General features: G+C 33.7%; 1 protein-coding gene across 3 annotated transcripts in view; it reads right to left on the bottom strand.

Moving 5' to 3' along the window:
• The window catches only part of SUPT3H (SPT3 homolog, SAGA and STAGA complex component), a 426870-nt gene that overhangs the window by 56025 nt on the left and 357944 nt on the right, over positions 1-12901 (bottom strand). For all 3 annotated transcript variants that reach the window (XM_012743354.2, XM_076003315.1, XM_076003316.1), the window contains one exon: positions 11898-12008. In XM_012743354.2, the coding sequence (XP_012598808.1) occupies positions 11898-12008 (111 nt within the window). The remainder of the gene's footprint in view (positions 1-11897; positions 12009-12901) is intronic.

Below are 12901 nucleotides of genomic sequence, written 5' to 3'. Positions count from 1 at the left end.
GTTAACTCAAATATTCCCTCCCTGGTATTTCCAACAGGGGCACAGCAGCTCAGCTGTCACCTTGAATGCACCTGGGCAAATTCAGAGCCTGACACTGGGCTCCATCCACTTGACCTGTGCCAACTAATCAGCCAAAATATTTCCAGATCTGGAGCACACACTCTACATATTGGGCAAATGCCCAGAACTGCAAGTACACTCTAATCAGGTGGGAGAACCTATCCAGGTGCCAGGGCAAGAATTAACATCTGACTGACATATGGGCTATGAATTTTCTCTTCTCACAGCTTGGGGTCATGCAGAGGCAGTATGTAGGGGTGGAATATTTGATCTGTGCATACATAGCCTGGGGGATTTGGTTTAAATCAAATCATAATTAAAACACCAGTCAGGAGAACAAGGGATAATTATTTTTTTCTGCACATTTTTCCTACCTTACATACAGCCTTAAATATATGTTTGGTACAATAAGACTATCGATTTCATTTTTGTGAAGTGTAAATTTCTCATTTAAAACAATCCACTTATTATGTTGTGGGATTAACTTTGCAATTACATCAGTAAATTAAATGACAGTTCAGTGACTACATTTGTCGACTAAAGTATGCAACACTCAGAAATTGCAAAAAAGTAAATCACCTCCACCTCAACAGGCTCTCATCATGGGTATTTGCAGGGGATTTTTGTCATGCTATTAATATATAAACAGTATACAAATGTTTCACTTAAACAAAACACACTTATGAATGTTAGATGTTTCTGGCAATGGTAAATAAAATATTTTATTTCATTTAAAAATATTTTAATGAAACTGACATATTATTTTCTAATATTGACCTAATTTAGATAAATATATTAATTAAAAAAATTTAAACAGTATTTTTCCAAGGTCAACATCAGCAGTTTAATTTAATGAATGAATTAAATGCCTAACTGAATATTTACAATCTTCTTGTTTATTCATAGACTGAAAAGAAGTTTCTGGTCACTTTTAGAGCATAATTTTTAAATTTAGAAATAGCTTAACTTAGTTTTGTTCCTCACAACTGATCCTTTTGCTGCTTTCATGAAATTATGGGTTAAAAGAATCCTGTGTTTTATTTATTTTTTTTAAAAGAGGAGATATTTTCCTTTTGGGAATCACTCAAAAGATTTTTCCATTCCATTTCCATTCCCCCAGAAGATTGCAGAGACTCAGAAAATGTAGTAACACATACAAATCTCAAGATTTAGTCCTTTTAGAATGTTCTGCTGAAAAAATTTCTCTTTGGTGTAAATTACCCCTCTTTCTTTGCACCCATGTCCCCAGCATACAGTATGCCTTTTATAACTAAAAGAGATTCATTAATTTCTTGAACTACTTCCAATTGAAAAAGACTTTGAAAGACACAAAGTTGGAGGAAAACACAGGGCTGATTAGGGCTATCATCTTTCATTGCTACTTTAACCATGCCCCCCATTAGAGAAGATTGATTTTCCTTTTCTCAAACTATGTTCCTGAAAATTCTAGGATTCTTTGGAATATTTCTAGGGACCTCATAGACATTTGGCTTGAATGTCCATTATAATTTTTGTGCTATTCAAAATAAAGGTTCTGTCATTCATTGTTTTATATTTGAACTTCTTACAAATGCTTTGTTGGTCAGGAAGTTGTGTTTTGGAATTTAGATTTATTTTGTTTTTGATATTTAAAGCAGCCTAAATACTCTATATGAAATTGTACAAGTAAGTACATCACCTTAGGATATGTCCTATGCTAAACTAAATTTGAGGTCTTTCTTAATATAAAAGTAAAGGCAGGAAAAAGCAAACCATGTTCGACTATTCACTGTACAACGTAGAGATATACACTAGGTGTTAATAATACCAGGATTTTGCAAACTAGAACTGCATAATTCCTTATAAACAAATTCGCTGGCTGCCCCACGGTAAGATATTGCTACATACAGTTTAAATGAGGTAAGATTCTCTTCTCTCCTCATTCTGCTGGGCTGATTAAAAAAAATTAACTAAATAGTTTTACAATTTAACACCATTGTACCAACTTCACTTGGCAAAAGAGAATCAAGATATTACGCTTACAATAGCAGAAAATGTATTGGTAATGAAGTTCTCCAAATTTGGATTCAACTGGAAAACAAAATAAATTTAATCCTGAGACTTTAACAAATATTTGTCAGAGAAGGGGCGTTAGGTAATTGAGATTTTCTTTGTGACATCGAGTAGCTAAACACTGCTTTAAGATTCATTAAAAATATTTTCCAGAAAACCATCAAGAATTATGCTGGATAAGAAACCCTTATATTGATTTCCTCTAAACACTTACCAGTTTAGAAATGTAAGCACTTGTTAGAAATTGTTAGTGAAACAACTTTTAAACAAAGAATTCTTACTATTTCTCTTTTGAGCCAAGTCTATTGCAGGCCTCTGTAGAACACTATTAAAAACTACTATATTTTGAATCAAACTTTGCTTAATGATGTGTAACTAAAATAAAATATGGAAATACAGTAGAGATTGATGGATATGATATTCCAACTGTTATCCATAACTTTGATTTCAAAACACCCTCACTATTCTTACTGAATGAGACTTTAAGAGTTGATCTTCCTTATATGACACAGATTTAATACCTCCTGGAATACTTATCTTCTACACAATGTAGTTTAGGAAATGCTATCTCATGTTTTCAGGATATGACCAAGAATACAGGCCAATCTACAATGAGAAAGTTTAATGAGTAGGATTCGTTGAAGCCTATGGTATCAGTGAACCACAGAGTGTTTAGCTCCTTTTCACAGAAAGGGCTCTGGTCCTTACTATGTGACTTTCAGCCCCCATCCTATTTTAAAATTCAAAGTAATTAAATTAAAATTTTCATGTTTTTCTAGAGAACACTCACTTCTAGGTTATTCTTGTATGACAAATATGCCATGTTAACTTTTTTTCCTGAGAATCAGTGGCCTATGGTTTTAAACAAGTACTTAGCCCCAGTCTATAATGATAGATTTAGTACTCCCAAAATAAGTATTGAGAAAATTTTTACTTTCCATAAAAATACAAATAATTTAAGAATTCTATCCAATTTCTACTTAGTATTTACATTATTTTATAACATTCAATTGTGCACGTTGAACACATAAAATACAGACAAATCTAATGTGCTAATGACAAATATTATTTACAAATGTGAAATTCTAGATCAAAATAATCAATCTGCCATGCCATTGTTGTTTTTAAAAATTTAATGTTAGGAATTCTTAAGGGAAATTTTATATTTTCGATCCCTATTAGTCTATTATGAATATCCCTAAATAACTAATGACATGAGAACATCCCCAGCATCCCCTAATAAATACATATACATCAAAGTAAGTGACCATAGGGAAGGGCATTAATCTCAGAGTCAGGAGGCTGGATTCTAGGGTTAGCTCTGTCATGCATTTGCAAGGTGTCTTTGGATACATCACAAAGCTTCTCTGAGGCCAAGACTAACTGGCTCTCTCAAGTCCTAGCCAGCTATAAAATGCTAGGATTGTGTCTCAGTTTTAAGAAAGCTAAGTAGAGACTGAAGAGACTTGCTTCTAGAGACTTACGGTATTATTTAGGTTAATGACCATGCTTTATACAAGCAATTTTATTGTCTCACTATTCTAGTTCAATAGAAAGCTACCCGATAACATCCAAGCTCAGGAGGTTAACATAATTTTCTACTGTGAATATCAGGAGAAACTAAAATAGATTTAGGCATTACACATGGGATCATGTCATCCCACTCAGTGAATACAGTTTCCTTTCTCTGTCTTTTAAAATTACAGACCTGGTTTTATTGGCAGCTCTTTACAGCACTTCCCATCAAGAGCTAGGCTTGAGCTTCAGAGTAGGTAACCATGGGCACAACACCCACTGTTTATAAACAGCGAGGATCTACATAAACATGTCTTGACCACCTTCCATATGACAAAAGAGTATACTGGGTTACCCTTCAGGGTATTTTCTTTAGGAGAAAAAAACAAATGTTCTAATCATAAAATTTTTAAATACTTTTGAGATACACTTGCAATAATTTAATAGATGATAAATAAAACAATTCCAAAAAATAAGAACAGGATAGTTATTCATTTAATTAACTAGAATATTTTGATATTTAGTTCTAACACTGTATAAGCTCTCACATTACATGTTAGATAAAAAGTAGAATTATAGTTACATGCAAACAGATAAATAATTTTAAAACATTAAATATAGATACATATAACTAATCTCAGGTTATAAAATGATTTTTTTAAAATCATAGGACAATGAAAATATTACAGAGGGTAAAATCAGTGGTTCTAACTACAGAAAATCTTGTATATTAAAAAAAAAAAATCAATGAACTGAGCATGGTGGCAAATGAATCCCAGCAACTTGGGAGGCTGAGGCAGGAGAGTTGTTTGAGCCCAGGACTCAGAGGCTGCAGTGAGCTATGATTGTGTCACTGTATTCTAGTCTGGTGAGAGAGCAAGTCCCGTCTCAAAAAAAAAAAGAAAGAAAAAAGAAAAAAAGAAAAGAAAAATCAAATTATAAAAAAAATTAAAAGATAAATGAAGAACTGAGAAAAATAAATGCAATAAACCTGACAAAAAATTTTATTGTTCAGAATTGATAAATGGCACTAAAAATTTTTAATTAGAAAAATTTCTTCATGTAAGTTAGTAGATTCATACAAATAATCTACTGTCCTATGGAAAAATGACAAAGACATGATCAAAATTCAAAGAAATATAAATTATCAGTAAAAATGTTCAATGTCATGAGTTATCAAATACAAATTAAAGCAAAATGTAATCACTCATAAGCTGTATGTGAACTTGGGAAGACTAGTTTAAGTCTGTTAATTTTTTCCACCTATAAAATGAGAAAGATAATAGTTTGTATTTCTTAAGGTTGTTATGAGAATTAAGTGAGTTAATAACAATGTATTGCATAATATATAAGTGCTTAATAAATATTAGCTGCCAAAAATTGCTATTTTATTTTTGCTTATAACAATGACAAAAATAAAAATTATGACACTCAATGCTGACTAGAGTTTATACTCTCATATACCACTTATATGATCATAAATCGGTTCAAGCTTTCCAGAAATTTTTCTGGTAAGATTATCAAGAAAATGAAAAGAACCAATGCTTTGATTCATGAATTTCACTTCTGGTAATCTATCCTAAGGAAACAACCAGATAGATGGATAAAGATTTACATATAAGAATCCCTAAATAACCAACCATATGGGAATGGTAAAGTGAATAAGGTACATTCAGATGCATAATGTATACTATATGAGCTATTAAAAATCATGTTTGTAAGGAATACATGATATGCCATAAAATGATAAGTAAACAATATTAGAATCATAATTTTAGTTAAATTATTATTATGTCTATATACAGAAAAAGGACAGGACAAAAAGACAGTGATATATTAACAGTAGTTATCTCTAGGATATAAGTTTTATGTTATTCTTTACTTTTCTACATTCTCTTAGTTTTCTAACATATTAGCACTTCTTTTATAATCAGTAAATGAAGAAACTTTAAAAATTGAGGAAAATGGAACCAGTCACTTTTTAATCAATTTTGATATATTCATTAATCTCTGAAATCTTTTTTTAAATAATATACACAGATATATACATTCATCTACACTGTAATTGAAGAAGCTTTATAAACCTGAGGCCATTCATTTTTTCTTTAGATTTCTGTTCCACAGAGCTGGTATGTAAAATCCAGCTAGTACACAAAAATTTGGTGGTAACTATGTACACTAAGCTACTGAGACTTTATTTTTTATGATAAAAAAATTAATGTTCTTTAACCATTATTAAACCAAAAAATAAAAATGGGCCAGGTGCGGTGGCTCACACCTTTAATCCTAGCACTCTGGAGGCTGAGGCAGGAGGACAGCTTGAGCTTAGGAGGTCTAGACCAGCAAGAGCAAGACTGGTCTCTGCTAAAAATAGAACAAAAAAATAGCCAAGTGTGGTGGTGTGCGCCTGTAGTCCCAGCTACTTGGGAGGGTGAGCGAGGGGGATCACTCGAGCCTAGGAGTCTGAGGTTGCATGAGCTATGATGATACCACTGCACTCTAGCGGAGGCAACAAAGCAAGACTCTGTCTCAAAAATAAATAAATACAAATAAATAAAAATGAACATTTATTCTCAGGAACAATAATCTTTAAATGGTATTTAAATTTTAATTGTATCTGTAAATAAATCACATTATTTAAATTTTTAGTGTTTTCTAGGATTAATGTGTATACACATGCAGGCATGTGCATTTGTGTGTGGTTGGGTGGAATGGTTTCTTCTTACTCTGTATTCTTTTTTTTTTTTTTTTTTTTTTTTGAGACAGAGTCTCGCTTTGTTGCCCAGGCTAGAGTGAGTGCCGTGGCGTCAGCCTAGCTCACAGCAACCTCAAACTTCTGGGCTCGAGCAATCCTTCTGCCTCAGCCTCCCGGGTAGCTGGGACTACAGGCATGTGCCACCATGCCCGGCTAATTTTTTTTTTTTTTTTTATATATATCAGTTGGCCAATTAATTTCTTTCTATTTATAGTAGAGACGGGGTCTTGCTCTTGCTCAGGCTGGTTTTGAACTCCTGACCTTGAGCAATCCGCCCGCCTCGGCCTCCCAAGAGCTAGGATTACAGGCGTGAGCCACAGCGCCCGGCCTTTACTCTGTATTCTTATCTGATATCTCTTAGAAAATGTACTGTAGCTATTACTGCTACTACTACTTCTATTATTATTAATATAATTTATTAAGAGCTTACTACATGTCAAGTTCATAGTACTTCTTAAGTCCTATCATGAGGTATGTTCTATTACTCACTTTACAGATGAGGAAACTGAGCCATAAAGAGGTAAAGAAACTTGCAGTAAGGCTACTTAGCTAATAGGTGGGGTGGCAGAGCTGGGATCTGAACCCTGTTTATTTAGCTCCAGGATCAAAGTTCTTAATCACCACATGACATCAACTACTATGAATAAAAGCACAATAAAAGATGGCAAGCATCTAAATTACTTATAAGATTCTAGGTTGCATAAGCACTTTAAAACACTACAGATCATATTAATAGAATCTGAAATGATTTTTAGAATTACTTAGGAAAAATAAACAAGCAAAAAAGTAAAACTACATTCTTTAAAGTTGCTTTAAAGCGTGTATACAGAAAATCAGGCATATAAGGGTGGGGACAGTTGCAAAAGTATATATTTCAGGAGAAAAATTTTTTTTTTTTTTTTTTATTTTTTTATTTTTTTTTGAGACAGAGTCTCGCTTTGTTGCCCAGGCTAGAGTGAGTGCCGTGGCGTCAGCCTAGCTCACAGCAACCTCAAACTCCTGGGCTCGAGTGATCCTTCTGCCTCAGCCTCCCAGGTAGCTGGGACTACAGGCATGCGCCACCATGCCCGGCTAATTTTTTATATATATATCAGTTGGCCAATTAATTTCTTTCTATTTATAGTAGAGACGGGGTCTCGCTCTTGCTCAGGCTGGTTTTGAACTCCTGACCTTGAGCAATCCGCCCGCCTCGGCCTCCCAAGAGCTAGGATTACAGGCGTGAGCCACAGCGCCCGGCCTAGGAGAAAAATTTTGAAGCTAAGGGTTGGAAGGCAAAGATTTTAGCCTTGGTGCAATCTAATCTAATCTAATCAATAGCATAAATTCAGGAAAATAACTTAAATCTTCTAGGTATGATACCTTTTCTGATTTTCTGAATAGGACTGAAAATAACCAAGAACATAGAAAAAGACAGAAATCATCAATTAAAACCAATATGACAAAGACAGCAGTGTTATAAATGGTTGAGTAGGAATGGATGGTTTCTAAATGTCTCCACTATACTTGTAAATGCACTGTTCCCTGGTGAGTGGCAAGTGACTGATGGGGGACTGTCATCCTACCCTTTACTCCCTACCCCAGCAGCTAGTACTGCCCAAAGCATTGCTTGTACTTTTTTCCTTCTCCTCCACTTAACATGGCTTTAATAATTCCTTTCTTCTATCATTTAAGTAATTTCCAAGGTAAAGAACTCACTTATAATTCTTCATATAATGAACTATATTCCTGAAATCGATCATGTTGTAATTTGGTATAAAATTATTTTATAAGTCATATATATATATATAATAGAAGACAGTATGATTTTTGAGTATATTATCTGATGTATGGTGGAATTAAGTTTCCATGTAACTATTGCTCATTATTCAGATTCTCCAAATAAATTTCAAATTATTGGAAACTGGATATATACACATAGCTATAGATATTCTAAATTAGATATTACATTTAAATATACATTAAATACTAGATTCAGAATGACGTGCTGCAAAGACAAAATCTCTATGTTACACAAATAGAAACTAGTTGCTCATTGGCATTTTAATTCACAAAGGAAATTTTACTTTGAGGGTAAGTCAGCTCAGTCTTTCTGTATGAAAATTTAGGTCTCAACCTATGGTTACTATAGAGGCAGCCCACCTGCTTCCTATCCTGTTATGAGCTGTAGCTCAAAGCCTAGTTAACAAACTGTCCTCACTGCAGCTTAAGTACCCTCTCAAGTCCTCAGAGTAAATCTTAGGGAGCTGAACACCAGCATCCCCCAACATCAAGGGGTGTCTATTATACCATGAGCTCCTCCCTTTAGCAGCTGGAGGTATGTGGGAGCCAGGGCAGGGTGGACACATTATTGACATCCACAGTCTGCAAGTATATCCCATTTTAAAGAGAGTTTTTAATTTTAAAGGCAGATTTATGTATTATAATATATATCATGAAACTGTTAATGATATCAATAGAGTAGGTATATTCAGTCCGGTCGACTGGGCAAATTCTTACTGCTGAAGGTAATGGAGCAGACTTTTTTAGGTGAGGCCTTCCTCACAGTGGAAGGCCTTCCTCAGGATAGGCCTTCCTCACAGGCCTATCCTGACAGTGATAAAACCTCAGGTGCCCAGTGGGGTGGGGTTCTTTACCATTTGCTGTTGATTTTGTTTGACTGCTCTACTAGTGGCTAAATGAGCCTTCTAGGTCATGACTTACCTGTTTTATTTTCCAGATCTATTTAAATTAAGCATTTTATAATTGTATCATTAGTTTTTAAAAGCACATTGGTTATATGTTTATTAGGTAAAAATTAGCTTAAGTTATATCTGACCTATATTAAAGTACCTCATTTTTTTTTCAGACATGGTCTTGTTCTGTTGCCTAGGCTGGAGTGCAGTGGTGCAATTACAGCTCATAGCAACCTTGAACTCCTAGGCTCAAGAAATCCTTCTGCCTCAGCCTCTTGAGTAGCTGGGGACTACAGGTGTGTGCCACCATGCCCCACTAATTTTTCAATTTTTTTGTAGAGACAGGGTCTTGCTATGTTGCCCAAGCTGTTTTCAAACTTTTGGCCTCAAGTGATCCTCTTGCCTTGACCTCCCAAAGTGCTGGGCTTACAGGTGTGAGCCACCATGCATGGCCTGAAGTACAGTCACTACAGCCTTTGACTATAATAGCAATAATATTAATACATGAGTACTAGGTCAGACACACAAGGAAAAAAATATATATATATACTCATACATATATATGCATATTAAATAATGTCATCAACCAAGATGGTTCTCAAGTGATCTGTCCAATATAGTTACAAAACAAAAAATTTGAAGAATGAAGTAGCTACCACTTCCTTTTGAGGAAATAATGCAGACTTTATGACTAGGAGGTTTTCCTCTTTTTCTTTTAGATATATTTTCCTTTATGTAATTTTTATTCATTACTTTTAGTTACCATTTTAGGTTACTTCTCAAAAATTATTTCCCTTTGCTAACCTTTAATTCCTTCTAGATTATTATTAGGCACTGCCTCCTTTTTCCTCTCCACTCTATTGCCTCAATCTATTAGTCATTATTTGGCTCTTATCTATGGATTTGATATTTTTAAGCCTTCATTATACGCTGGTTCTTTCAATTTCAGTTGATTTTTAAATTCTTCCAATCATCTCATATTTTCCTAATTCATAATTTTTCTTATTCTTCTTCCTTTTGGCCCATCATTTAAAATAACTTTGCCTAATGTGTAAAAGATATTTAATTTCATTCTTTCTTATACATTAATATAAGGATACACAGCTTTAATCAGCAGCATTAAAATCATGTTCTTATAATATACAAGACAAATTTTAAATATTAAACAAAAGTGAAAATTGTCACTACTACAAAAAGCTTCTGAAGACATTGGTAAAGCATGTTCTTGCTGTCACATTGAGAATCTATATAATTATAATAACTAGTAAGAATAAAGAATGGAAAGAAAGCATTTTCTTTAAACACAAGTAAAAAAGGTGATGATATATCTTAGAAGAAATCACTATTTCTATGAACAAATAATACAGTAAAATCTACTCTTAGGTAAAAATGTATACTATGTTATATTTATTATTTATTTACTCATTTATTTATGTATCATATCATATATATTGTGCATTAATATGTTAAAATAAAAGTGAATATTAAAAAAAAGAAAATTTTACTATTCCTCAGCTATATAAATCAAGGCTTACTTTCCAAATATCAAACCAGTTGCTTATAAACAAGGAGGACTTGAGAAACTTCTAGTAACATAAAAATTTATGTTTAAACTACAAAATACTGTGGAAAGTCTCAAGAACAGGGTAGATCAAGCAGAAGAAAGAATCTCAGAGCTTGAAGATAACACCCTCCAATTAAATAAATCAGTCACAGAAATACAGCAGAGAAACAAGAGAAAAGACCAAAGCCTACAAGAGCTGTGGGATTATGTGAAAAAACCTAACGTGAGGGTCATAGGTTTAGCCGAAGGGGAGGAAGACAACACTCAAGGGCTGGACAAGCTTTTTGAAGATATAATAGAGGAAAATTTCCCAGGCCTTGCTCAAAATCTCGATATACAAGTTCAAGAAGCTCAGAGGACCCCTGGGAGATTCAATACAAACAGGAAGACGTCACGTCATGCAGTCATCAGACTGACCAAAGTATCAACTAAAGAGGCCCTTCTAAGAGCTGTAAGACAAAAGAAGCAAGTGACATACAAGGGAAAGCCAATTCGAATAACATCAGACTTCTCTAATGAGACTTTACAAGCAAGGAGAGACTGGGGCCCCATTCTCACTCTTTTGAAACAAAACAATGCCCAGCCTAGAATATTATTCCCTGCAAAACTAAGCTTCATATATGAAGGAGAAAAATTTATGTTTAAAGGGCCACAAGATGAGCAATTATTTAAAACATAAACACACACACACACACACACACACACACACACACACACACACACACACTTTCTTTAGGTTGCTAAAATATCAAGATTTTAGTTCCTCATTAAAAACAAAACAAAACCCTGATTATAAGCTTTCAGATCATTTGAAGATGTGAAAGACTGTCTGCATTTCAGCCCAGTTCAAAGCCAGTGAAGAAATCATTTCTTCTTCTTCCAACTCAAAGTATGTTTAGGAAAGGGACATCAGATAGAAGTGGTAATGCCAATCTAACCAGTTTTAAAATACAAAGTGCTTCTAGCAATATCTGGATACATATAATTTGACAAAAACATTTTATAAACCTAAGCTTTGAAAAATAGAAAATAAAAGCCCCAACAAAAAAGCTTAATTTGTAATTGAAAAAATAATATTTTGTAGGGGAAAAAAGCGTCCTTCCAAAAAGAGACAAAAATGACTTTTATTTCCCAAGAGAATTATGCCACTTTTATACAACAAAATTACAGTCACCACAAATTGCTTTCAACAATTCCATTGCTTCTTCATTTGACCACTTGAAAATCAAAATTTTTTCAGATTATAAATATAACTTTTTATAACTCTGTTATTACGTACTGTGAATGGGGAAAGCGGGCCAATCCTGCGGCCATAGCGTCGCACGGCCTCTCTGATGTGGCAGGGCTGGATGGCATCGCCGTGAGCCTCAACACCACAGGCCGCAGTGCTCTGTGACAGAAAAACACATAAATTGTTACTAAATCAAAAACACACAACAGAACTACAGTGTATAAAATATGAAAATAAACCTTTATAAAATGGACCATTTTTTCCCTTAGGATGCACATCACTGCTGCCATATACTACATCCAAAAAAAAGTTCCATTAACAAATCAAAGATGACTTTTACATGACCCCTTCCTAGCAGACCTACCAAATGTGATTTTTATGCCCACAATATTTCACCTAAGCCTGCATGTCAAGATACAGGAGAATACAGCCACTTACGTGCTTATAAAAAGTGTCATGGGAGCTTGTTGAAAGAACCACAGGAAGTTATTTTTAAAAAAAAAATTTTAACATTTATTATTATAAATGCTTCTTGGGCATATTTTTGAAATAACTTAAGGGTCATCAACTTAAAATAAAAAATGTAAAATTGCTATATATTTATTTATCATAGTGGAAAAATCTTAAAAGATCATTTCAACTTGGTTCCTAATTTTCTAGATGTCTTTAGGACAAAACAAACAAAACTTTCTATTTTAATTTGTAAAATGCAGGTTTGAAAGCACAAAAAGACATAAGAAAGATTATTTGAAATGAAAGCATGAATGCTACCTTAAAAATGACAGATGTGTGTGTATGCATATATGTATGTAACATGATTTTTCAAAAATAATTAAAATGCCTCAATGGTTCATTTATAACCCTTGACTTCCCAACTACCTTGGGTCCAGATCTCAATCCTATTGTTACCAGCTCTGTCAAGTTTCATAATATCTAGGCCTGTTTCCTCACCTGTAAATTGGTATAACAATTACAACTGGTTTATAGGATTGTTGTGAAAATTAAATGAGTTGCAATATATAAACCACTTAGTGCCCAATACATGTTACCTC

The sequence above is a fragment of the Microcebus murinus genome, chromosome 5 (assembly GCF_040939455.1).
Source record: "Microcebus murinus isolate Inina chromosome 5, M.murinus_Inina_mat1.0, whole genome shotgun sequence".
Taxonomy (NCBI): Eukaryota; Metazoa; Chordata; class Mammalia; order Primates; family Cheirogaleidae; genus Microcebus; species Microcebus murinus.
Note: the sequence above shows the minus strand (reverse complement) of the source record. Positions and strands in the feature narration are given on the sequence as shown.